This window comes from Pezoporus wallicus, unplaced genomic scaffold (assembly GCF_028554395.1).
Source record: "Pezoporus wallicus isolate ANWC-B61680 ecotype Strahan unplaced genomic scaffold, APGP_CSIRO_Pwel_v1 contig_14689, whole genome shotgun sequence".
Taxonomy (NCBI): domain Eukaryota; kingdom Metazoa; phylum Chordata; class Aves; order Psittaciformes; family Psittacidae; genus Pezoporus; species Pezoporus wallicus.
Window position 1 is genome coordinate 911748 of NW_026637698.1, and position 27326 is coordinate 939073.

At 49.4% G+C, this 27326-nt stretch overlaps 1 protein-coding gene across 2 annotated transcripts; it reads right to left on the minus strand.

The window, feature by feature from the left end:
- Positions 1-296: 296 nt before the first annotated feature.
- Positions 297-26907, minus strand: LOC130598132 (Golgi integral membrane protein 4-like). 2 transcript variants are annotated; one of them, XM_057407267.1, is made up of 14 exons: positions 26356-26907; positions 20538-20612; positions 20304-20353; positions 18630-18683; positions 15099-15249; positions 12943-13025; positions 9564-9719; positions 9171-9455; positions 8377-8534; positions 4434-4642; positions 3128-3195; positions 2679-2843; positions 1511-1595; positions 297-825 (listed from the first exon to the last, which is right to left on the minus strand). In XM_057407267.1, the coding sequence occupies exons 1-14, from the start codon at positions 26540-26542 to the stop codon at positions 809-811; spliced, it is 1743 nt and encodes a 580-aa protein (XP_057263250.1). In that variant the 5' UTR covers positions 26543-26907; the 3' UTR covers positions 297-808. The 2 variants fall into 2 exon arrangements, with proteins under 2 accessions (XP_057263250.1, XP_057263249.1); XM_057407266.1 differs by having other exon boundaries at positions 1524-1595; positions 26356-26905.
- Positions 26908-27326: the final 419 nt, after the last annotated feature.

Here is a 27326-nt window from a genome sequence, read left to right on the forward strand (position 1 = left end):
TGAAGACTTGAAGCAGCCCAGCAGGACAGTGACATCTCAAAGCCAAAGAAAGACCTCTATGGGGTTCTACTGCAAATCACTGGGAAGCATCTCTGCACCAGGAAGGGGATCCAGTCATTCATATACACACATGCACACACACAGACACACCCAGGCTGGTACGTGGTCATTTCTGTTGGTGCTCATGGTTAGTTATCACCCTTGCATTACTCCAGACAAAAAGCAAGCTAAATTCCTCTCCACCTTATTCTGAGGGGAGCAAAGGATGTTTTAAAGAAACACTACTGAGCAAAGTATGTTATGAAGACAGATTCCTTTGTATTAGCAATCAGTCGAGTCAGTCCAGGGACCAGTTCAGGCTCCCCTCTGCTGCCCAGGGGGTTAAAAAACATAAGAAAAACTCTCCAGCTTGGGAGGGGAGAGGGAAAACGAGAGGGTGAAGAACACAACAAATCAAAAAGTGCTTCTAAGAAAAGCAGCAGGATAAAACCCATCCCTACAGTCTGAGAGCACTTCCATGCTATTGATTGGAGAGGCAGCAATGGCCCCCCACATGCAGCTGTGATGCACATCTGCAAGCACCCTGCTCAGTGCCTGTGAAGACCGTTACCTCCTCCTGCCTCTGGTCTGGGCAGTGTTCAGTACAGGAGCCAGTTCCCAGGAGGGGTTCCTGACCCCTCACTCCCAGCTTATTCCACTTTCCTTTAGCATCTCTCAGTAGTAGTCATCCTTTTTGCCATCAGCTCCCTGTATGTTTGCCCGGTCTTTCTGGTCTTGGACAAGTTCCAGGTCATCATTGTCATCCACCTCACCTCCATGATCCTCCTGCATGCAGACAAACAGCCAGGAAGGAAAAATCAGCAAGGGCTGGGAAAGGAGACCCTAAGCAGCACACTATGCTGCTTCTGAGTATAGCTGTTCTACTACACAGCTCAGGTTGGGAAATGAAGGAAAAGAAGGAAGAATCAGGAAGTAAAACAGGTCCATCTCTGCCAGGGACCTTTAGGTGTCATCAGCAAGCCACTTAGCCAAGACACAGAGGGGGCACAGGCAGAGCTCCATCCCTTGTTGCCCAGAAGGCACCAGGGTGATCTTCTCTAGTACTTCTGCTCTCAAGCCTGGGTGGCCTCCAGTCCTTCTCCTAGAGGGACTGTCAACTTGACACTGGCTACAGTAGTCCTGGAGCTCTGACACACAGCAACAATACCTGGTTTTCAGTCAAACAGAGGAGCAGTTGCTATCTGACAACTGTGGCCTAACCTGCACACCACCTCCCATGCTTGTTTGCCTCAGGAGTGGGACATCACTTTCTTCTGCCACAAATACCTTTGTTCAATAAAGGGAGCAGAGGTAAATGGGTCCAGGTTTGTTCTGGAGACCCCCTTCACTGAGCAGAGACAAACCTGAAGTCGGTGCTCACATCTGGTTTCCTAAAAGCTGAGTCCTGCTCAGCTCCTGGCTACCAACATACGCAGGTAACAATCACACCAGAGAGGGAAAGAGGAAGAACCTTGGTGTCGTACAATTTCTTGCTCCTGATCTTCTTGATAGTCATCCATTGGGTCTTCCCTGGGCTTGGCAGGTCTGCCAGCATCCTGGAAAATACAGGAAATCAGATGCTGCTAACAGTGCTCCAGCCCACTCCCACCCCCTGCCAGGGATACAGCTGTCTTGCATTAGAGCCCCAGGTCTGGAACACTGGGAAACAGATCAGGAATCAGGGGACAGCAGAGACAATGAGGCAGCCAAACTCCATCTGTACTTTCTCCACCCAGTCTCTCTACGCACATGCCAGCAGCAACTGCCCAGCTCCTTCCTTTGTGGAGAGAGGGCCCCAGGGCCCCTGCACATGCTGCTGTTGCAACAAGCCTCAGGACTGCAGGCAATATACAAGTCATTTAGGGCAGAGCTTTAGGGATCACAGCACAGCCCTATTTGAAAGTCAGGTATTTATGTCACTAATTCTTTCCCCATTTTCACTAATCTTCAAGCAGTGCTGCTCAGCTGGTGCCAGCATCTCGCTCTTGTTTGGTTTCATTGGCCTGCATGTCTTTTTGTTCTTTTTAAACCTCACTACTAATCATGATTTTAGAGCCTAACAGATAAAACACTCCTTTTAAAAACAAGCAACGCTCAGCTGCTTGTCAAAACAAGCTAACATCTCCCTGATGCAGAGGCTGGGTTCAGACAGCAAGGAGCACTTAGCAGGATAAATGGATTCCCTCTGCAAGCAGGCAAGCAAAGAGCCAGAGCTCTCATGTTATGACTGCTGCACACCCACCCCAGGAACAGCAGTGGCTGCATTGACCAGACCCTGAGCTTAGGGCCGTGGTATTGTCTCCGGTTTTGGTCTCTCAAGTGCTTGAAGGGACCCAGCACCTCTAAGGTAATAGCTGTGGAGTGAGCCATCTCCTGTTCAAGTATCTCTCCAGCCATGCTGCAAATGCAAGGGTTGACTTCAAGAAGCAGAGAGGGCAGGGCCAGGACAAGTTCTGGTACTGAGGAACCCACTGATTCTCACTCAGAAAGGTTTCTCTTGCCTGCCATATCCTTGCAGTTGGATTGTGGATCCGTTCAGGAACATGATATTTTCCTTTGGGTCCTTAAGCTCCCTGCCTCCCCCCATTCATAGCTGGGATCTCTCCCTGGCCCCTGCTGGTTGCCCTCATGTCAGTCACCTTCGGTGGCTTCTCCTTAGACTCTTCTTTCACGCTGGGCTCCTTGAACTTCTCCAAACCTCCCACCTTCTCTTCAAAGTCAGGTCTCTCCAGCTCAGCTTCCTCAAACTCATCCTCACCTTGGTTATTGGGATCCTGGGCAGGATCTGCAGCATCATCTGGCATCTGCACAAGAAAAGCCTCTTGTAAATAACCGGCAGCATATCCCCTCGAGAGACAGAAGGTTTGCTGCCTTCCCCAGCAAGCAGGAAGTGCTGGCTGGTAACATTTCAGTCACACCTCTCTTCAAGCCTGTTAGTGCTTGAAGGCTTCCCCCCCCCATCTTTGTTATCCCTCTGAATCACTCCAGAGCCAAGGAGTTTGGTTTGTTATAGAAAGCATCAACTTAAATGGGATAGCTGGATTCTTATTCCAAGCTAGGGCTGCATCCAGCTGACAGCGTTACTCACCATTGGTTCCTGGACAACAGTCTCTTTCTGAGAATGCAAATTCTCCTCCCTCTCAATCACTCCTGCATCTGCAAGGAAAAGGGACAGTTACCAGTGTACTCTCTCAAAACCCAGTGTCACCAGTCAGGATTCCCACTGTTGGGAACAGCTGTATAACTCTATGTCAAGTAGGGATTTGCTTGCTACAGCTGCCAAAGCTGCTTCCTTGTCCCTGAGGCTGGGGCATAAGCACACGTTGAAGCCTGCCCATAACTTCTTGATACATGTCCAGCCCTGGTACTCATATGCCTGCCACCACAGACTGTGTGCTTCTCTCTGCAGCATCAAAGAAGCCTGTGTGACAGCAGTGTTCCAATGGGACAGCAGCACAGCCAAGGCATTTAAGCCATTACTGTAGTTCTTCATTCCAGTTAGGATCCAGAGTTCAAGGGCTGTGGGTCCTCACTTATACCTGCCATGAGGCCTTTTCTTTTCAGGGTAGAATTCACTTTGATGTGAACCAATTAGCTCTGTTCCTCTAAAGGGGCCTGTTGAAAATCAGGTCAGGAAAACATTAAATAGCAACTAAACACAGCTGTGGGAAAGCATGGGGATACAGAATGTCCTCTCCAAACAGGCATCTGTACACACCATAGCTGTCACCTAAGTGTCACTGCTCTGGAGGGGAGGACTTCACTGCCCAGAGTGAACCTAGCCAATGGTTCCAAATCCAGAGCTAAAAATCTACTGTCAAGAAAGCAGGCTGAGATCATCTTTATAATGTTTAATAGGATGCAAGTCAGCATTTCAAATGAGATCCTCACAGGAGCCTCAGCTCCCAGCTTCCCTGTCTCACTGCCTTCAGGACTGCAGCAAAATGTTAGCTACATGAAAAGCCATGCACTTAGTCATTCCCCCTCAGCCTAGCAACACGCAGAAGTAGCATTAGTCACATCTACATTTCAGTGGCTTTTTGACAAAGGTAACTAGCTGACTTCCAGATCTTCCAGGTTATTTCCACATGTGCAAGAGAAATTGATGGCAGAGTCTGTTTGCATCAAAGAAATCTGTTTACAAAGCGTTCACACTGTATCCCAGCCCCTTGAGCACAGCAGAGCATCTCTGTGCAGAGTCTCAGACTGGATGCCTCTGCTGAAAGCCCATTTTAGCTCTGCCCTGCCTGCCTGGCTTACTGTAATTCATTTTTGATGTCTTTATTTGCTCCCAAGGAAATTTGCAGCTTCCCTCTTCCACTCATAGACATACATAACCCACCTTGGTTAGCAGTAAGTTAGTACTGGACAGCACAGGGTTAGGGAAACCATACCCATTTCGAGCTCCTCATCATCTGTCCTTTCCTTCTGGCCTTCCTCATCAGCTATCTGATGCTCTTCCCCTCTCTTCTGCTCGGGTGCCTGTGAGCTGCCTTTCTGCATCTCTTGCCTAGGCCTGGGCTCAAAATGAAGGCTCTTGGGGTAACTGTGAGCTTGTTGTTCATCCATCTGGGCATTCACTTTGTTAACAATGTCTTTCCAGCTGCAACAAGGGCAGGAAACAAAACAATCCTTCTGCTTCAGTATATCAAGAGCTATTTCATAATGCTGCTATTTCACTATGGCAGAGGAAAAAAACAACTCCATCATCAGCAGAAGTTTGTCTTAATTTAACTTTCTGGCAGAACTAGCAGATTGCATTAGTTACTGTGATAACTGCCTGAAACTGGGTATTTAACATGCCAGAAGTACAAAGTTACGCTTTATAAACACGATTTATTGTAGAACTGCTTTAATATTACTCATATGATACAATAACACATCCCCATAGCAATAAGCTCCAGTTCCAAATAGATACTTACTCATGCCTCACACATACCCCAATACAGAAATGATGTCTTTGAAAACATACCAAACCCAAAAGTCCTCTTTATTGTTCCAACTTCATTTAAAATGAAGGTGCTAAAGGAAAACTGTAGAAGTGAGGCCTGCAAGGAGGAAAACCCTTTCCACATAACCAGGAAAGCTGCAGTACAGAGCTGACAGTTTCCGTTGTCTGCTGATGTTTGTTTCAGAGCTACAATGTCCTCACAAAGCTTCACGACTGGGATGTGTATACTTAAAGCAGCAGATGTTTATAAAAGTCTTCCACAGCATCTGTGCCCTGTACAAACCCAAACTGTGACAACAGAACCAGCTGAAAACATCTGCATATTGCTTTGGTTTTCATGGGAAAAATGCTTCACTGCTTCACTCAGAGGGAAGCCACGTTCCAGTGTGATTTCCTGCTTCTCCTACCACCACTGCTCAACTGCTTTGATCCATCTACTGACCTGAAAAATCAATTATTCACACACAGCTCTATCTGAGAGAGTTCAGGCAACCCCTTTCAGGCAGCCACAGTCAGGAACTGCTTCCTCTGTAATGCTTCCACCTCCCATTCTCCTGCTGTCCACATCAATATCTATGCCTGCTTCCTTCGTAGCAGGAGTGCCTCAGAGGGACAAGTACTTGATACCAAGATACTTGCCAAATGCAGCACATCTTTCATTAATGCCTCTCTGCCTGCAGCAATGGCACAGCTCACACAGATAGCCAGAGGCTCAGCAGCAGAGGACTCTGCAGCTTAGCACCATTCCACTGCATGGAAATGGATTGGAGGTCAGAGAACAAATACTATTGAATGAAGCCCTGAAAAGCCCCGAACGCTGTCTCACAAGGAATGTTTTCCTCCCAAATATCCTTACTCAAGGACACCTTTAGAAACAAAGGATCAAGGAAGGGATGAAATCACGGTAATGGGGACTCTTAAAAGTGACTGAAACAACTTCTAACCTGAGTAAGTTACCACCAGTTCCAAGCAGGATTACTGCTTGGCTTAGCCTGAGCCAGATGGCATTTAGAAGTCTACTTAAGACACCTGAGTTTTGAAGTGCTGAAAAAGAACAAGTGGCCTTTGCTTTAGCAGCTTTTCAAAGCCAGCATACTACCACCACCACACCAAACCTTCAGTGAGAAAAAGCATAACCTTCAGTCCAGTTTTCCCCATTACAAACCCATCAAAATGCAAACTGGCCATCAAGAGCTCGTCTGGAATCTGCTGGTCTCAGCCATCCAATGCAGCAGTTCTTGGCATCGGATGCATGGCCTCTTTTGTACTCTGCTGCGGTTTGCTGTTGTTCTTGGCACTGACACCTTCTGGAGAAGGTTGGTTTATGCACTCCTTATCACCAAGCTCATGCAGTGTTAAGTAACAGCCTCCAGCTGCTCAGTGTGATAGATCCAGGCACAGAAAAGCACATCAAACATACCATGATCTCTGTCCTTGCCAAACAAATCCAATACTTGCATTTTCTGTTTCACAGAGGAGACACAGCATCGTCTCTAGGCTCTACACGGCTGAGGAGAGGCCATTCTGCCATCACAGTTTCAACCCTCACCTTCAGCTACACCCACACAAGTCTCTCCCTATAAAAAGGCAGAGTATTCTCTGTGCTGTTACTCCTTGTGTCCATGCAAATTCCTTTGAAGGAATATGCAAAGCACAATCTCTGACCTGGGAACATTTCAGGTTAAGTGAACAAACAAAAGTGACAGAGAAGAATGGGAAGGATCAGGCTGAATTTAGAAGTAAATCCAGAAGCCTCCTCTATTGATAAAACAGAAATGAAATCTGATTTGCTCCGGTGAACTGGACAGATATGACCTGGACACACACAGAGAATAAGCAAGTTAAATAAGGAAGCACTATTTTCAGAGCCAGGTTTTGGAGCACGGCCAGGCTTTGATGAATTGCAGCCTGAGAAAGACATGTTCTTCCTTTTGCAAAACAGCTTCTGCTGCGCCTGTACAGCATCCCCAGCAGCAGGATCCTGGTCCCTGACTAGACTCCCAAGTACTACGGCAATACAAGTATCGTACTGTAGGAATGATCCACTCTGTTACCTGCGTGGAATGGCTCATGCTGTTCTCTGAACCTCTGCCCTTTGTAAGGGACTCACCTCCACAGAGCTCCCTCTGTTCTTGCACCAAGAACAGGTCTGGAGAACACACTGTGCTGAGGATGCCAGATAGGAGCAACAATCCCAGAGAATTTTAATGCCAAGGCTTCAGCTAAGCTCAGAAGATTGTACCAGTTCCAAGTCTTTTCTTATTGTAAACCCTGATCCTTGTATTGATATGATTGAACTGGTTTGTTTGACCTGTCTAGGTGAAGCTGAAGTTTATATTAACTACATCACCTCAAATGCAGATATGCAGGAACACAGACAGGATGAAAGCCTGGGCTGTCTGATGGATTCTGCTGTGTCCTCTATTGCTGTAACCTCTTCTACTCCATTCTGGATAAAACCCAATAGTTTCAGGACAAGAGGTCTCAGACCTGTGTGACTTTTCATGTGCCCTGTGAAGGAGAATCCCTAGCATCTCTCAGGAGTGCACTGGCAACAGGAAGCCAAGCTCCATTCCCTGGGAGGAAAGGAAACAAAGGAGAGAGAATACAGAGTTTGGGATGTCTTTGCCCTAGAAGCAAAGAAAACATCCTAGTACCTGAATTGGGGCTGGCTGCCAGCTGCCTGTAGACTACCAAGTAACCTTGGAGATGAGAGGCTCTCAGATCTTCAAGGTCTGGTTGTTCCTGCAGAGCTTGGCACATTACAGATTAATTAGTGGCAAAACTGGATCGCAGCTCTAATGTACAACTTATGCCTCTCATTCATAGAAACGGAGGGAATTTTTAGCCACCCTTGCTGCTGCATATGGTGCAGAGTATCTCCAGCTTGCTAAACAAAACAGGGTATTTCAGTCACCATCTATGAAAGGGAGGAAATTTCTTCCAGTGAGTTCAGCCTCCCATCCCACTCTCTCCTCTAGCTAGCAGGAAATGCATGGTGACCTGATCTCACTCGGCAGGAGCTCCTCTTTCTCTCTCCTCCCCACACAAACACTTCACTGAACAGTTCAAATACAAAGGCAGCCAATAGAGCATGCACCATCAACATAAGAGCCTTTTATTTTCCAGCACAGCACCCACAGCAGACTGTGCACTCCATCACACAACATTGCCTGCAACATGACTAGTGCTCTGCTTCAGCTGAGATCAAGACCTGGCAGCGACAGTCGGTTACAAGCATTAGATGGCAGTGGAACCAGTAACAAACACGTTCTTCAACCACCTTTCAAGTAGAAACCACAATAAGCACAAGAAGTCGGGGATGAGCCTGTATGGTACCTCTCAGCCTCAATACTGCAAGCAGAAGGGAGTTTTACTTCACCAACCTTTGCATCTGGACCTGTTTGCTCCCTGGAGAGTGGTGGTTGTCTGGTGCCTGAGGTTTTTCTGCTGCAGAGGGCTGTTTCAGGTCAGAGGGTGCCAATCCAGGAGCCTGGCTTTCCTCATTGCTTTGAACATGAATGCGCATCACCATCTTTAGATCCTGCAGAGAAGACACATGCTTGGGATACACACAAGCTCCTAGTGTGATACCTCAGCATCTCCCTTGCATTCAGGCAGGTTTATGGACCAGGGCAAGCCTTTATCAGAGAACAACAGATTCAGAAGTGCTCCAAAACAAATCTACAGTGCTACCCAGCTGGCCTGCAGTAAGAGAAGTCTTTCTCCTTCCACACAGCCAAGAGGAAAACTTGGAATTTATCTGACCCAAGCTTTTCTTGGGTAGGCGAATCTCCAAGAGGAGGAACAACAAAACCGCCTCTAAAAAACATCCTGCAGGTTCCCGTTGGAAAGTTACTGTAATTCCAGTGGAACCACACTGCAATTGTCTGGTTTTTAGATACCTGCTTTCCATAAACTCCCTCTCTATCACCCCAGGAGTCAGGGGAGCTGCTTTTATGATTCACTCTTTGCAGGTCCAGCAGGATCCAGAACAAGAACCCGTTCATCTGAGCCCAGCCACTAAACCACAAACCCTTAAGAGTGCACAGGAGTCCGAGGCCTGAGGCCAGGACAGTTTCCACATCAGGGAAGTGGAATGCACACATGCAGGTCATTACAAATACCAGAGCTTCGAGCCTCAGAAGCAAGTGCTACAAAACAAGGGCGCAGGACTTACAGGGTTCCCATTTGGCAGACTGTTCATGGTGCGGGTGAAGCGGACCACGTGCCCGTCCCCGCGTCTCACCGGCCAGGCTGGCAGAGCATCCGGCAGTGAGTTGGCATCTTGCCTTGGGGCTGGATGTGGATGGGTAAAGAGCACGTTGGCTTGTGGCCTTGGGCCATCGTTACCGTACGAGTTCTGGCCCTGCAGCAAAGGGCCACCTGCCTGCTTCTGAACCCCGGAGACTTGTGAGGCCAGCGGGTTCCCAAAGGGGCGGCTCTCCTGGTTGACTGGAAAAGCCTGCAAGGAAGAATGGATGAGAACAAGCTCTGAAGGAACAAGCTCGGTTCCCTCCTGTTCAGCCCCCTGCAGAACTCTTGTCCCTGGGGTTTCCTGGGAATACCACACCTTCTGCCTCACAAGCTGCAACTGGCTGTTGGCTGGCACCATGGGCTGCTCCTTCAGCACCTGAAACTGCTGCTGCCCCTTCCCAGCACCTCCTCCTTTGAAACTTGGCATCTTCTGTAGAGCTTCCTTGAGCTGCCTGAACTCTTCCATCTGGGCCTGAGGGGATGAGAAGTGTACAGAGAAACCTCACACAATAACAGGGTTAAACCACTCCTTGCTGAGAAGAGCCACTTTTTTATAGCCAGTTGTTCAGCATGGATACACTGCTAAAGAAGATAGAATTTCATGTATATGAAAGGCTGGAGATAACACCATTAATGTTTAGTCTTTAGCTTTCCCTCCAGATTCCAGTCTTGCATCTTATTGCATACCCTGGAAGTGCTGGCCCACGACATCCATTCTTTGCCCAATGCATTTAGTGCTTAAGCCATGGACACAACTCCAGCCTCTGCACAAGAGCTGTATCCTAGGTCCTGTTAGGTTTGGCTCCCTCTCCTCCTGTGCTCACACACGTGTACCTCCAGGTCAGCTTTTCTCTTTCCCTTCCTGCGGAGGCATTTCCCCATGGATGTGCTCAGCTCAGCAGGGCTGACAACAATTGGCACAATCCTCCTTGACAATTCAATTCACTTTGCAAGACAAATGAGAACTGATTCTCTGGGACTCTTCAGCAAATGCAACACTTCTCTCTCTGCTGCAGCTTATTTCTTCCATCTCCAAAAGTAGGGCTTGAGAAAGCTACTCAGGAAGAGCTCCTCACTCCCACCCCAGCTATTTATAGGGAAGTGCCGGGGAAAGCTTTTCATATGCTTGCCAAAGGTACCTGGAAAGGGACCAAACTAGGGTCTGGGCAGAGTAGGAAAGCTTCCAAGCAGCAAGGAAAGTGCAGCAGGAAATGAATTCCTGAGCAGGCTCTGGTGATTTGTGATCTTCCCCCTGAAATTTGACCTTAACGTGAAGAAAACAAACCAAACCCCAACAAAACCGCTCAGCAAAGCTAACATAAAAGGAATGAGGAAAGGAAAAGGAAGCCAAGTTCATGGCATATAGCCCTAGCTAGTGGGAGACTGCTTCCAGTCAGAACAAGCCAGATGGAAGCAGAGCTTGTACCCATCAAAAGCCTGTTAAGGTGGTCAGCCCAGAGGGAAAGCGGCTATAAACCAGCCTTAGTGCACAGACTCCCACACGCCGTTTGCACCCCGTCACAGCAAGCTGTGCGTGTCTCACTTGATGCCTCCGTGCCTCATTTTACCTGGCAGAGCAACTGATGTGACAGCTACTGCAGGCTGGGCTTGGGGAACGTGTTAGAACCCTTGGAATGGGAACGTGTTGTCTAGAATGCAAATTACTCCTCTAAATTTCCACCTGCCAGCAGGAAGCAAGACAGGATACAGTGCAAATTGCCACGGCAAAGAGAAGCCTGAGCCTTTGTAGGTGTCTGCTCCTCCACATGGCACCTCACCCCGCTGATGGCAACCACGGCTGCGTTCATCTTTGTGATGGGAATCACTGATTACACGCTACAAAGGGCTGATCAGAAACGCAAACAGAACCCTTTAACACTAGGCTCTTTGTCCAAAGATCCAAGGAATTTTCTGAAATCATTGGGATCAACCACTGCCTCTTCTGTAGGAGCCAGAAATAGCAGGCAGACAGATGGCTGGAGCACAACTTCATTACACGACTGTCTGGTACACCCAGAGCAGGCAACTGAGCCCTCTCCCTCACCCAGGGCAAATCCTTCTGCTCATTCTTTGGCAAGCAATGACAGGGAGCTGCTTCTTACAAACCACTTTTCCCATTGGACTCAACACTGAAGGGCCTGAAAGTTAAGACTGGCAGCACAAACGCTGCCACCACATTTTCCAGCCTCAAGTGCTTGACTTTTTAGCCTCAACCACCTCTGCCCAAGGGGTTGTGATGCTGTTCCGAGTGTGCACTAGTCTGCCCAGCTGAACTGCTGATTGCTTTCTCTAACACGGCACAGGCAAACAGCATTTTAAGGGTACTCTGCTGAAGTGGAATTCAGGAGGTGTGAATGAATGTAGGCTTGCCAGGGGCACCGGGGAAGCTTGTCATCTCATGCTGCTTCAATTCCCGGCTTGGGCTCGCTGGACTGACCCCTACAGAGACTAGAAGTCTTTGTTTAGCTTCCAACAAGTACACTGCAGGCAGCATCACTGCAGAGGATCCGAGCAGCCGTGTGGAGGAGCAGGGTAAAAGAGCAGTTCAGTGCTAAGGCATTAAGGCAGGCAAGTCACATACACTGATGGTGCACCCGAGACCCCTCAAACCACATCTGACATGAGCCAGAGAGCTGTCAGAGCCACTTAAATCCCTCCTATTTTGCAGGGCAGATCCAGTCAGAACTCAAGAACAATCTTGGAGTCAAAGCCCACTGCGCCCTCCACCTCTAGTTCAAGTTCAGCATCCAGTTCAGGGGAAGAATCGGCTGTCGACAGCATCTAACCAAAACCAGCTCCTTGCTTCTGGGCTTATCCTATAATCCCAGGGAGTGCTTGACAGAAGGCTGTTAATTAACAACAGAAAAGGCTAATTCAGACTGTGAAGTGACTTGTAAAGTGTATTTACAAAGCTGCTTGTGTCTTGGCTCAGCTCAAGAGCCTCAGGCACTGTAAAGACATTAAATCCTCCTACCTCTGCCAGCATAACCCCCTTTCTCCCTCTCCCAAGTCTCCCAGCTTCAGGTGGATGAGCAGAATTCATTGAGGTTGGGACGTGCAGTGTGCTGAAGAGGCTCAAATCACGAGCACAGCACCGTATGAACAAAAGATTTGTCTTTCCCCCTTGCAGGAAAGTGCTTTTCTGCCTCTCTAGCTTTAAGCCACCACCACTTGTATTGCTCCAACACTTACTAACTGAACACCTGCTTCTTTACTTAGCTCCTTACCATTTCCAGATTCCTTATAGATCTCCCTCTCTACTAAGGCTTCACATGGAGTTGTAGAAAGGAACCTTGTTGCCAGGGTTGTTGAGTGTCTGTAGTCTCAGCAAGCACCTCTGCATTGCTAATCCTCTCTGCAATTAGTTATGGGCAAAACTAGGGGCAGTTCGTCATCATTCAGGGTATTTGAGATGTGTGTGAGTGGAGGAGGCATTCAAGGGTTGGGAATGTGCTGGTTCACACTCACTTGAACCAGTGGCTTGTGTAGCATATCCATATTTTCAGCTACTGGGATAGATTCCAGGCTGGAGAGCTTGTACAGAATGCATTTTACAACCAGCACCATTTTAGGCAACGGACCACACTGGGATACAGTTGATAACTAGATTTATTACTTAGAGAATACTTGATGGTGCATCCAGACCCCAGTGAAAGATTGTCCCGTGTGGCCACAAACAGCCCCTTGCTGGTTACCTGGGCATTAAGGAGCTGCGAGTGAACTTCCTGGTGGGCCTTCCGAAGCAGCTTGCTCTCTTCTCTGAGTTTAAACACTGTATCTGCAAGAGAAGAAGATATTTGCTTAAGAAAGCTATTTTTTCAAGTGTCCCTCATAATTAATTCCTCTTGATCCTGACAGATCTCTCCAAGCCCAGGGATTACAGTGAAGCACTAACTAGGGATTAGGCAAACACACTGACAAACCTGAATCCTCCTTCCTGTCAGCACTCAGGAGTCCTGCCCATCCAAGGAACTTCCTTCTCTCCAGAGTGTCTCTGCTATCACCATCAGGTCAGGCTCTGGCTGTGCTTGCTGTCAAGTTTGTTTCTTCATTTCCCTTACCCATTGCAGCTGAATACCAGGAGAGCAACAGTCACTGCCCCTACCTGTTGTAAGGGAAGGCTGAGAAGCAACTAGAGGAGAGGTCTGTCCTGTCTCCTGAACCCACAGCAGATCCAAGGAGGTTCCCCCCTACTGCACAGAGAAGCTGCCTCTTGAAAGGATGGCACAAAGACCCCCAACACACAAAGCAATCGCAGGACAGCTTGGTCCTCAGGCACATGTATTCCCTATGCTGTTAAGTAACAAGCCTGTGCCTTGCAGCTCCCAGGCTGGGCTCCTTTCAAGCTCTTTGCACACTAAGTACTCCAGTGACAAGACACACAATGCACTTACATTTCACTGCCTGGAACATAATTGTGTATCCTCCAATAAAGACTGTCAAAGAATATCAGCCTTATTTGGGATGCTGAAGCTCTCTCACAATATCAGCATTGCTGCATGCACTGGGATTTCTGTGCAAACATAGCTGCATCTGCCACTACGGACAGGGATGGGAATGTTTCCCTGTAAAAAGGATGGTGACTTTGCCATAGGCTGAATTCCATGCAAGATTCCAGCTCTAGATTATAGATATTTCTGATTACAGTGGTACATATTTTTATATACTATTCATCCCTGAGACAGGACATTCTGCCATTGAGGCTGGGTGCCTGGGAAGATGGACAGCGAATGTCAATATCCCAGCCTTAAGCCGACCTTCCTGACCAGCTTCCCTCTAGGAATCCCTTTTCTGATCCTTATTCTCCTTCCTCTGCACAATTTCTTTTCCTTCTTCACTGAGGGTTGCATATTGCAAGAAAGAGACAATCAAATATTTAGGTTTCATTTGCTTGTGTTCAGCTTCTCCCTTCGAACCCAGGAGTGCTCAGAGAAAACACCCAAACAAAACAGGAGCAGATTTCCATCTCCCAGACCTAATATAAGTAAGAACAGATGTGAACCTTAAACCCCCCCCCCCCCCAATCTAATTAAAGAGCAGACTAAATAGAAACTGCTCTTTGGGAATTACAGGGATCAGCATTCTCTGCAATATTTGCAATAGTAAATGCATTTTATAGAGCTACACCATTAACTACAAAAAGTATGTTTAATTTGCTTCAATGTTAGCATTTACAGAATTCTAGTAGTGTAGAAATTGGTTTTTATTGTCAAAAATGTACAGAGAAGTGGGAAATGTATATTGAACCAGATGGGATACCTAAATGTCACAATGCTGTATCTGTGCCACATCTGTGCCCATGTCTGCCTAGTTACACTCACCCACCAGAGAAAGGATAGGGTAAGGCAGCATTATCCGATGGATGAACCTTTGCTTCTTCTCCAGCCTACTGTGGAACCACAGGCATGCACCTCTACCTTAGCCTCATGCCTTTTACTTTGGGATTATCTTATCCTGAGTGTCACCTCCTTGGGACATGGACTGTTTCACAGGCTGAATACCATCAACATCTGGCACAATGATTTGTTCTCTTACCTGGTCCTGCACAAATTCCACACAAGATAAGTAGCATGGATGTGTACTATGAGTAAGCAGACAGCAAAGGTCAATTAGGCTTTTAAAAGAACACTGTGAAAGCTGGTGTTGACAGAAGCCAGGGATGCCCCATGCAGTGTAACAGCACAGGCAGCTCTGAACCCCAGAGAACTCCAACTGGGGTACAGAAGGGCTAAGGCACTGCACACTCACGGTCCTACAGTGTTCCTGCACTCTTCTGGGGGCCTGTAGAGGAAACACTGTCCTCTCCTGAACCCGGTTTGTCGGTGTTTTCTCAGCTCTCCATCACACTCACCCTGCAAGTTCGCAACTTCGCTGTCCTTCTCCTGCTGCAGCTGGGCATATTTCTGGCTATGAGACTCCAGTGTCTTGCGATGTTCCAGTTTCAAGCTGTTGTGCTGCAGCTGCAGGTCAAGCAGCTGCTTCTTGACATCTTCATGCTGGTTCTGAATATGAGAAGAGGGGACAAAGTCAGTACAAGGTGAAGAAGAGTGATTTAGCTATTGCCAAGTGCTACTCGAGTGCCTGTTTAATAAGTTGCTTGGGGAGGCAGAAGAGGTGGTTGCTCCTCCAATAAGGTAGCCAGAAACCCCCGATACAGCGAGATATTCTTTGTGCTCAGTGGTTCAGGAGGGATGTGAAATGCCAGTTAAACTCTGCTGCGTGAAGCAGTTTGGGAGGTGTTCCTGAAAGCTACTAAACGGGAAGCAGAATGTGGTGGCAAGTCCACTCCTGCCTGAAAAAGAGATGGAGATTCTGGGGCACAGCCAAGAACTACTCCTACTCCTTCCCAGCTTCCCTGCACACCCTGCTCTGTGAGAGCAACACAGGCTGTGTTAGCTGATCCAGCACAAAGCCAAGGTCCTTTCCAGACTCCCAGCCATGCTGAAGGACAAGACTGCTTGCAAGGAGAGTTTCCCTGGTGCACGTAGCATCAGTCTGCACATCTCTTTACAGGAGTAGTTCACCTTTAAGTAGGGCTAAGGTCCAATTCCCATTGCCTTTGGACACCCAACCCCTCTGGTTGTTCTCCGTTTGGCTCGCTTCCTGCTCGCCTGGCTGTTCTCCCACCCACCACTCCAAGCTGCTAGAACAGGAGGGAGGAACCTTTTGCAAGGATATCACATCCTCTCACATAATGAGACCAGAGAGAGCTCGCATCCCACCCAGTAATGTGGGGCTTACAGGCATAAAAAGCCAGGATAACAAGACTCTCACAAGACCACAGACTATGTCAAGCAGGCTAAGAATTCATCAGGGCTGAAGGGCTGTTCTCTTCTCCCTTTCTCTCTTGCAGAGCCCTAGAACAAAACATGCTGAGACATCCTTTTGCTCAGACCCACTGAACCAGAATTCACCTCCCTTTTTGTTCCCATGGTAACCCTGAGAGTCCTTCCACATTCAGTTTGTCAACACCAATCATGTATGCAGATGGACAGGCTGCAGGTGAACCCTGGCCCTTCCACACAACAGCTCCTCAGGACTCAGGCTGCAATTTCCAGCAGCATTCCTGTAAAAACCACCTCCTCTTCTTTTCTAGAAGCCCCAAACCTCTAAGTGCTATCAGTGATTGCATTTATCCCCAGTAAAACAAAGCATCTGTGGCCCAGGCATTCTCCCCTGAAGCAATTATCCTCCACTAAAAGAAGAGAACTAACTGTACTCCAAAAATACATGCAATGCAGAGGAAAAAGCTATTGGTATGGAGGGTCCCAGAGACAGAACAAAGGAGTGAGACGAGGATGTCAGGTTAATCACATCACCAGATCAGGAGGGAAAAGAGAGAATAAAAGATTCCTGCTTCGGCTTTCAGAGACGTTCGGTACTTGCTGTTCTCATCAGAGCCTCTGGCAGAGAGCTCTGCAGAGGAACCACATCCCTCAAATCATTCTGATACTAAACACCTCAGAAGCCACCAGCGTTAGCAAGTGGGAACTGATTTCTTAAAAGAAACCAAGCAATCGAAGGCATTTTTAGTCCTCATCAGCTCAGGTCAATTAATTTCTAGCCCATATTCTGCCTGGCAGGGGATGCGCATAATGCCTGTCCCCAGACTGCTCACAGCCGGGAAGAAGGGAGGGAATACTCATCCTTTGCTAGCAGCAGGAAGCTGAAGTGCCTTGACCAAGGTCACACAAAGCACTGGAGGCCCAGGCAGCTCATTAAGCACACAGAACATCCTCACTCTGCTGGTTTCTAAGGATGGATGTGACCAATGGATGCAAGATTTCGGAGGACTCTAAAGGCGCTGGGTTTTGTCTGGAACATGCTGTGTTGGGTTTATTTCAGAGAAGCATCTCATTCAGGATGCCACCTCATCTTCCAGATATCAGGAGTCCTTCAGCTGAGCTGTATGAATTCAGGCCAGCTTGTCCTCTCATCCCACCTCCCCTTTGCTGTTCAGACAACATGTAGTGCCCAAGATGCATGAGCTATGCAGCTCTATCTCTGGGGCAATGGGCAGGTAAAGAGAAAGATATTAAGAGTACCTCAAAACCATGTATTGCTGCCACGATTTAGAAGCAGCTTTGTAGATAGCACAGATGTTCATCAGACATAGATGACTTCAGAACAGACCAGAGTGAGAGCAGTGGCCAGAAATACCAAAGCCAGTTATGCTGATGTGGCTTCATGGATGTCTTTGGTCATATTTGGGACCTGCAGCGTAATAGAATCGGATGCTTCTGTTCAGCATAAGTCTGCTTCCTAGGTGATGACACTGCTGGCAGCAGTCTTCCTCCTGAGGAAGCTAGCATCAGTGGGAAGTGGTTTTCGTCTGTGTTCCAGTACCAAAGTGTTACTCAGGCTCAGAACTAGCTGGAAGTTGGGCTGAATACTGCTTTTTTTGGGGGGGGGGGGGCTTGGGGAGGAGGCTGAAATCTCCCTCACTGCAGTGCCAAGGGCTGGCCTGCCTTTCAGCAGCTGTAAATACAGCTAAAAAAACAGATTTCTCCCCCCCAAAAAATAAGAGGAAGCAAGAGAAAGGGAGCCAGGACAAACGGCTCCCACTGTCCCCTTGAGACAAGCAAGCCAGAGCATTCTGCTCAGACTGCAGTTGCTATGAAGAGGAACATTGCTATTGCAAAGCGTTCCCAGAATCCGCAGTGCTGGATAATACCCAAGAGACAGAACTGTACTTCCCTTTTCCCGACGCTTGAATCCAAAAGCCAGGCAGCTGGAGGTCCAGCTCTGCTCAGGAAATACAACCCAGTGGTGCTAAGGGCTGCTGGAACATAGCCCTCTTTCTCCATCCCAGAATTAAATTACCATTTCACTGCCAATGCTCCAACTGAAACCATCTCACCCCCACCAGCACCAGGCACACTTGCACTGCTCTAACAAAAGCAAACTTTAACATCCAGATATGCTTTAGAACGTCAAGATATAGCATGTGATAAGCTATCAAATGCTATAAGATGCCTGCCTCTGAGCCTTTTGCAAGGCCTGGAATACACTGTGTTAGCCCAGAAGGGCAAGTTACAATGAATAGACCTATTTTCACACAAAGAGACCCAGAAAAGAACATTCTGAACAACAGAACTCCTGTGAGATAAACTGCACAAAGACTTCCATTGAAATGAGGTATAGGTGAAGGCTGTAATCCGACACAAAGCCCAACAGGATAAATAGGAAACTCCCATGAACCTGAATAGCCAGGAAGGAATGTGGATCAGCACCACGGTGTGGTCTCCTCCCTCTGTGCTGGCACTAGCTGCAGGAAACCCTGCGTCCCTCCTAGGCACCTCTGGTCAGCAAAAGCACCGACTCTCCCTCTAGGGAGCATTCCTTAATGCCCAGCAGATGCCACACCAGACTCCTCCCTTACCTTAAGTATCTTGTGCTGGGAACTGAGGGCCCCGTATCTGTTCATTGAGTCTTGCTGGAAAGAAAAAGATCCAACAGTGTCATTAAACCCCAGGAAAACCTAAGACAGGAAACACCCCAGCCCAGCACCTGCCCAGCCACTGCACCCCCAGCAGCTTCCTGCTGGTCCTTCACGCACACACACACACACACACTGACTGGGAGCAGGGTGGCCAGCAGAACAGGCAGCTGGGCACAGCTGGAAGAGAACCTTTGCACAACAACCCAGCCAATTAACTAACAATGAGCTAATTAACTGCATGCCCTTGATTCACGTTCCCAGTAGTTCTCCCCAGTCCTTTATCTAGGACAGGCCCAGTGCTGAAAGAGCTTTGCACAGTAAACTCCCCCCAAAGCAGGCTGAGCAATCCCTGCAGCAGCTGAGGAGGAGGAGGCAGCCAGCACCAGAGCTGAGGCTTTCACCCACACACACACAACCTGCACCACTCAACCAAAAACCATCACTGAGCACTTGGCTAAGCCTCAAGGAAGCTCCTGCAACCAGGTACAGCTGAACTGAGCTCAAGTGACACAAACCAGCAGCGGGAGGGATTTACACATGTCCACAGATGGGTCTGTACCAATCTAATGGATGTGCTTATGCCTTGCTAACGGTCACGTTCATCCCCTTTGTGCCCAGGGTACCATTCTTCGCTGTAGCATCTCAACACAGGAGGTGTGAAAGCCACCAGCACTCACAGGGCAAGTTCCCACAGCAGCAGTGGCACCCACCTCAGAGGGAACAGGCTGCAGCTCTCCCTGTTACAGGCACTTTCACAACCATCTGCTGGGATCTGTGGTTGAGTAGCTTAAAGCAACGGGGCTGAAACACTAAGCAGCACCATGGCAGTGCAAACTAACCAGCGTGCAGAGATTTCCACTACAGCCCACAAGGTAACTGACAGGTTAAATACTCACTATGGCATGAAATATTACCAGCACAAACTGCAAGGGGGCTGCCCAGCCATGAGAGCATTCAGATATTCATCCATGAGTTCCTGTTAACAGGATGACATTCACTCACAGATGAGCAGGCTAAAAGAACTACTTTTCTCCAGCATCTCGTCAACAGATGCACTGAGAAAGGAATATAAGCAGCCTTATAACTTGAAGTGAAGGGGACAGGCTGTCACCCAGGGATGTTTCTTCCTAACCCTCACTGGAAAGGCCTCCTCTTCCTGCAGAATGAGAAGTCCACAGGGTAGTGGAAGCAATTTGACAATCCCTGGAGACAGAAAACAATGGATATGCTTCCCAACACCACCATGGCCTTTTGTCTCCATGCTCCCTGTGGTGTGCCTTGCATTCAAGTTCCCCAGGACTCTTCTGTACCATGGAACAGCAATTCTCTTTCCAGACTGCAGCACAGGACTCCCTGCTACCCCACGAGCTACTCTGCTGTCACGCAGGGGAGAACAGGCAGAGCAGCTCTAGCACAACACAGCCATGCCCCGAGATGAAGTAAATCCTCACACACCAACAGCCTTGCAAAGTGGAGTCAGCCAAAGTTCACCCTGTACCATACACACTCGCAGTCTCACACATGCCAGACACCCCTGGCCTCATGATTGTGGTGGTACTAGAAGGATCTTTACCATTCTCACACGCACAGCTCTGAGGAACAAAGTGAACCTACCTTCTCCTTGTTGAGAGCTTCCTGAGCCTCTAACTTATACACTAAAAAATCTAGAGAGGGAAGAAGAGAAAACAGTTCAATGAGCTGGAATTTAACGGGAGGGAATAAGGAAATCAGCCTCTTGCTGAGCAAAAAGCTGCAGCTCAGAAAACGCTTTGTGTACGACACACACCTCCCCACAGAAGAGCTGGGGCTTGGCTGGCCACCCCTCTGCCACCCATGCAAGAGGCTCACCTTCCTTTGTCTTCTTGTGTTCCCCTCGCTCCTTCTGCAAGGATCGTTCCAGCCGGGATCTGTGCTCATACACAACTAGGGAAGCAGAAAGAGGCAGAGCATGAGAGAAACCCTAAGATTTCTTCCCACATCTTCCCCAAAAGGGGCATAAGTGGACCTCAAATCCTGCCTTGGACTGCCAAGGGGCCTTTCCTGTTTTCATCACTCTGGATGTCCAGGCTTGAGCATGCAGTAGCTCATGTGTAAAATCCACACCAAGAAAGCAACAGTCCTGGCATACACGCAGATACCTGATGTTCTAGACAATGAAAGGGTCAGGTGCATCTTGTGAGCATCTGCGCTTGGGTTTTGCTTTGGAGCCTAAGCTGCAAAGCCCAAAACCTGGCTTTAGTGACCAGTGGCTAAACTCTGTATTTGTGGAACAAATCCACTACCAGGCTTGAGACAGTCAGAGCCTTTCAGGTCATCTGTTCTGCAGAGGAATCATACAACCATAGCATGGTCAGGGACACCTTCCACTAGAGCAGCTTGCTCCAAGCCCCATCCAACCTGGCCTTGAACACTGCCAGGGATGCAGCATTCAGGAGAGACATCTTCTCCCCTTCCACAACCCAGCCATTCAGTGGCCCTGAGGCCACTAAGGCAAAGTGAGCCAAGCAGCTCCCTCTCCCATTACACACAAAAGAGCATCTGTACTCCGCACAGGAGCTGGGAAGGGAGAGCAATGAGGCTGCACCACACAGCAGCCACATGACAAATGCAAGTGTCAGAGAAGCTTCCTGATGGATGGTGATGTTAATCCACCCTGATGGCTGAATGCTACCCAAGAGCTTTCCCAGAGTCACAGCACTCAGCTGCAACAGGCTCCTCCATCCCCTCCACAGGCTGCCACCACGCCAGAATGGCACCGGGCAGCAGTTCAGAGGGGAGGAGCAATGGGAGAAACTTGCCTCCAGAGCCAAGATCTTTGGGGTCAGGCTATGCCATGATGCAGTGTCCAGGAAAAGGAACAAAGCAAGATGGTATCTGCATGCATAAAACAAGTGCTAACCCATTCCAGGAGCCCCAAGGACTTGTGTTCTCACAAATGAATCTATAGAGAGAGCCAGCTCCACTCAGGTTGTATGGGAGCAGCAAAGCCAGTGCAGGTCCTGCACTATCAGGTGGTTTGCTGCCTGAGAGCAGATACTCCAATCTGGAGAAATAAGAGACATAAGACATCCTTATGCATCCCTAATATTCACAGTGTTGACCATCAGTAGCACCAATGATAATGTAGATGCTGCTCTCAATGTATAGTGAGGAAACTACCACATTCTCCAATCCATTACAGCACAAATACATGTTTTCCATCAGGAAGGACATTTTCCCCTGCTGAGCACACTGCGAAGCAGCAAACCCATCACTGCTGCTGCCCAAGTGTCTGCTTCATAACAGCTTCAGGTTTAGGAACACTCTTTCCATGGGACTACTCAGATGTCACCCTGAGGGCTTCCCCAGCCCAGCAAAGCACCCAAGAGACTGTGGGTCCTTCTTCAGTACATGACAAAAAGCTTTATTGCATGAAATGGTCATCTTCAGAACATCAGCCACTTCCCAAAAGACCTGTGGGCTCTGGGCACTTGTTTCTGCCCCAAGCACCTCACTTTCTTTCAGGCAGATCTAGCAGAGCACCCAAGGACAAGCCTTTGATGTGATGGGGACCTCACGCCAGCAATGAAAAGTCACAGCTGTTGGGATTGTTGGGGATGCCCAGCAATTCCCAGGCTTTACCAAGCCCTTCCATGTACTCCAAGCTTCAACTCTGCATTTACCCCAGCAGCCCTGGCCTTGGAGGAATTCCTCCTGCAAGCAGTTCGTGTTGTGTCCCAGTCGCCTGAGTAGACTCTGTTTTCTTCTGGTGTAAGAGCAGGGTTAGAGATTCCCCCTGCAGGAGCAGGTTGTCCACCCCTCCAGGTCCCACAACAGCCGGGGCAGGCACCAGCCTCACAGTTGTGCTGTCACCCAGACCAAAGTGCACAGTGGGCCAAGTTCAACAGCTACAGCCTCACTCAAACGAGCCAAGCACTCCCAGCAGGGACCGGGCAAGGAAATAACTGTTTCATGCAGAAATATCTGCTGAGATGACCCCAAGCCACAAGGTCTCACACAGTAAATGGGAAACTAAAGCATAGGAAAGCACAAGCCTGTTGCTGTAGATGCTAACACACCCATAACCACAAATCCTAACGCAAGCATCACAACACAGAGGAGTCTTCAAGAACAGTTCCATCCCATAAGCTGTTGCTTGCAAAGTTTAGGAAAAAATCTGTCTCCCTGATATTTGTTTTCTTTACTAAGACAAGCTGAAGTTACCTCCAGCAACTAGAAATGCAGTTGTCCTCTCTCCTGCCATTCCTCCAGGTTGACAGGGCCCAGAAAAGGTGGGTTCAGCTTTACACAAAGCAGTCAGTGCTCTCCCTGCTCATGCCTGTGGTGGGATACATCAACAACTCAGCTGAGCTGACCAGCATGGCCCAGTGTGGCTTCAGAGGACAGGAAGCCAGGAAGTCTTTAACAATTTTCAATTACAGGAGAGAATGGAGGGTGGTCAGGGTCTAAATCCAGGCTGGAATTCGGCCAGAGCTCAGCACTAACGCCCCGTCACCTGCTGCCAAAGGAGCTGAAATGCAGAACTGGGGCTGCTAAGACAATGAAATCCCCTGCAGGGCCTTGCCTTTGGGAAAGAACAGGTCAGGTCTTGCACTGACTTGTTCTCACTCTCTCCCAAAGCACAGAGTGATTGTGTAAAGGGGTTGCCTCATAACCCCCACAGTGCTAAGATGAACTCTCCCTGCCAGGTGCTTGAGAGATCCATAAAGAGAGGGCAATTCCAGTCTTGCCACCAGTCTCAGATTTTACTCCCATGGTCCTCAATTTACCCCTGCCTGAGTAAGCCATGAGCACGTGCTAGCTCCCTGCTTTCATGGAGCAGGGCAGCAGAGGCATCGGATGTGTTGCTCTGGTTCTGCTAAAGCTATGTACATAGTTCGTTAGACCACTTCTATGCCAACGATACGTGCTGTGGGAAGAGTCCCCACACTGCCCATGCCTTACAGCTCCAAGCAGCTCTCAGCATAAAGAGACCAACACCAACTCCTAGACTGCACCGTGCTCCTTCCCTCTCATAGCCCATCACCCAGAAAAAGGCTTTCTTCTCCTTGTTAGAAGCATCAGATACTCCTGCCAGTCTCCATCCAGTCACATCACAACTACCACCAATGGCATCAGTCACTCAGGCTCAAGAATCATCCACAGCAAGGGACAAGGGGAGCAGAATGAAAGCCTGACTCATCACACCTCCCTCTCTGATCCAGAGAGATGGCAAAGGAAAGGGACAGAATAAAACACACCCGCTGGGGAGGACAGGAGTGCCGCATTCTCAGGCTCAGCCAGCATGCAATGATAACCTCTTGTGAGAAAGAATCACGGAATCAATCCCAGACTGCTTTTAGTTGCAAAGGACCTTAAAGCTCATCCAGTTCCTACCCCGTGCCATGGGCAGGGACACCTTCCACTAGAGCAGGCTGCTCCAAGCCCCATCCAGACAGCAGCCTGATGTTGTCAAGCCCCACCAGGAATGTCAGATGGAAGTGCACTGTAACTGCACCTTCCTTCCCATGTGTTCAAGCAGTGCTGTTGGTTAGTGAACTGACCAAACTAAAACCTCTCTAATTGCACAAATATTGTGCTCGGATACAAGAAGGGTAGGAAATACTTGATAGGTAGGAAATAGTTGATAGGTGAAAGGAGACACCTGAAGCACTGGTTAAACAGCACTGAATTCCACTTTGGAGCAGCACATCCTCCTTCTGTAGAGCTGGAAAGACAGAAATGGGATGCAGAAGACACAACAATAAATCAGGCCACGAGTCAGCACAGGGGCAGGGATAGAGCGCGGAGCCCCAACTCCCCGCACCAAAGCACCAGCAGCACAAGAGCCATGGCCAAGTGTGCAAGATGCCACTGTGCAGTGAGTCTTCCATGAGTGTGGCTCCTGTCTGCCAGTCGCCAGGCGTCTCCCACCAGCCAAAGCCAGCAGGAAGCCTTGCCTTTGTTAAAACTGTTGGACAAGTAAGTGTCTTCTCAAAATAAAGAGGGTAGCTATGGCAACAACTGTATTTAGGAATGGGAGGACTGAGAGAGGGTTAGAAATCCCAGCAACAGGCTACAGCTCTGCCACTCCAATGTATTTGGGTGCAAAACCACAGGAGCCTGTCTCAGTTGTTTGCTTGGGCCTGCAGTTCCCAAAACTGGGGTACCCCAAGGCTACCACTGTCAGCTTATCCTCTGAAGAACCAGCCCCTCTTTCCAAGAGGAGCAAGAGATGCTGACACACCAGAAAGGAATGTGAGCTAACTTCGGCCCTGCTGATCTTCGCATCTCAGAAACACAGGATGCAGGTGGGAATTGCTGTGGCTGGGACTGTGCAACACATTAGGAGCTGTAGCTGTTTGATTGCCGTGTGATAGAGCAACAAGAAGTAGAAACAAGGCATAAGATCATACCAGTGAATCTATACACACACTGCATCGATCCACAAGATTCATTGGCTCTTTTAAAGCGTGTTTCCTTGGGAGACAAACCAAACACATACACCACACTCTGCTTTCCCAGTTTACAGATAGAAATACACAGCCCTGAGCACAAGGAAGAGCTCTGCATTTAAGCACAGTGGTCTAAACCCACTTGTTATAAGAACCTCTTGACCTTGACTCACTAGACCCACAGGCAAACATACTTTGTCCACACAAAATCCATCCTGTGGGCACTCCGGAACCTTCAGCATTCCACACCCAACCACTGGCTACCAAAGAGCTGATTCCCACCAAACCTCTCTACAAGGACCTCAGCAAACCCCTCTGGAGACTCCAAATCTAGTGACAGATGCTGGAAACTTTGGCAGATGCAGTGAGGCTGGGGTGATAGACAAAGACAAAGAAGAGTTCAGCAAGGGAGTAACATCCTCAGCCTTCCCTGCTGGGATCTCTCCATGGGCTAAATGCCATTCTCCCACAGTTAAACACGTCTGTAAGGAGGACAAATGAGGGGAGAAAAGGAAGGGGGAATATACACATTATGCTTCCCTTCTGGCAGCTCTTGCCAGAGGAACCAAGTGGTGGTCAACAGGCTCAGAAAAGCCAGTTCCTCTTCCTCCTCCCCTCTTTTTGGGGAGCTGTGTGCCAGCATCTGTGAGCCCCAAACAAGCAGGCAAGACCTTTCTAGTCACAGATCAGTCTCTCTAGAAGCAGGTGGGCTGTTGAGGGTTGTCTCCTTGCAAACGCAATAGGCAGCATGATGACAAACTTTATGAAAGGATCCCTTGCCTGTCTCTTCCCTTTCCTGACACTCCTGCAGGCCAGAGAGCAGAGCCACATATCGGAGCCTGCCCAAGCAGCTTCTCCAAGTCCTGCTGGCATCTATACTGCTTCACATCTAGAATGTCACAGGACTAGTCCTCACAGCCAAAGAGAAGTACAGGGACAAGAAACAGAATAGATGTGACGCAGCTGAACTCACCAATCCAGCACCCTCTGTTCCCCTTACTGCTGTGAGCAGCAAGTTGGATTCTAGGCTGTTCCAACTGTAGACAGCAAAGGGGGAAAGAAAATACATGCCAGCATCTTTCTGGAGCTTTTTAAAGCCAAAAGCTGAACCACAAAGGCACCCTGCTCATCAGCAGGCTGTGCAGCAGAACTGACAGCGGCTGTGTTGGGAGAGAGGGAAAAGGAGGGAAGTTCAGGCAGCGTGTGGACACAGAGAGCAGGTCAGAACTCACCTTGGAGCTGGGCAGACAGCGCTTCCTGCTGCTGTTTGTATTTCTGGGCCAGGGCTTCAGCGTTCTGCACCTTTTGCTGCAAGTGGCTGTAGATGAAAACTCCCGAGCCCAGGCACGCCACGGTCACCAGGCAAAACCCGGTCTGCAGGAGCCCCTTCTGCCTCCTCGAACACATGCCGGTGCCCATGATGGGCCCCGGGCACAGCGATGCTGTAGCGCTGCCTCTCCGGCGTTGCTAAAGCATCTGCTCGGGTTTGCCCAACAGCCCTTTTCCTCCGCAGATCCCTCGGCAAGGCGCGATCAAAGTCTCCTCTTCGCTCCTTCCCAGCCCTCAGGGAGGCTCAGGCGCTCCAGCAGCGGTTTATTCCTCATCGCCCAGCGGAGGGAAGCGCAGCACAGCGCCGGTACCCGACAGCAGCCGCCGAGGAGCCGGCGGGAGCATCCTTCATCTCCGAACCGCTCCGGGGGAACCGGCCCGGGGCCGCCTGGGCGGAGGGGAGAGAGGAGGAGGAGGAGAAGGAGGAGGAAAACTTTTGCTTCCCATGTGCTGCAGCGCAGGGGGGGCGGGAAGGGGGCACCGCCGCCTTTGGCTCTTCCCACCTCCCTCTCGGCAGCACCGACCGGAAAAAATAACCCATCGGGATAAGGAGCGCTTCGGCCCCCTCCCCGCGGCCTCCCCCCGCCGGCAGCTCCGGGAGGAAGCGGCGGCACCGGGGCCCAGAGACGGGCCAGGAAACCGGCGGCGGCGGCATCCGGCGGGACCGAGGGGGAGCCCCCGAGGGGACCCGCTACCGGCGGATGGGGAGCAGTGCCCGGGGTACCCAACCCGCAGCGCCCCGGGAAGCGGACGGGGATGCCGGACCCACCGCCCTGCGCTGCCCCCGCCGCACCGGCCCGTGTCCCCGCCGGTAGAGCGGAGCCCCCCCCCCCCCCAGGCTCTCCCACGTGTTTGTTTTCCCCTCCCTTCTCCA

Coding starts and splice junctions, on each gene's coding strand:
- LOC130598132 (XM_057407266.1), bottom strand. CDS start 26,542: ATGGGCACCGGCATGTGTTCGAGGAGGCAGAAGGGGCTCCTGCAGACC. Junction 8,535..9,170: donor GTCTGCCAAATGGGAACCCT/GTAAGTCCTGCG, acceptor TCTTCTCTGCAG/GATCTAAAGATGGTGATGCG. Junction 1,596..2,678: donor CTAAGGAGAAGCCACCGAAG/GTGACTGACATG, acceptor TGTATTTTCCAG/GATGCTGGCAGACCTGCCAA.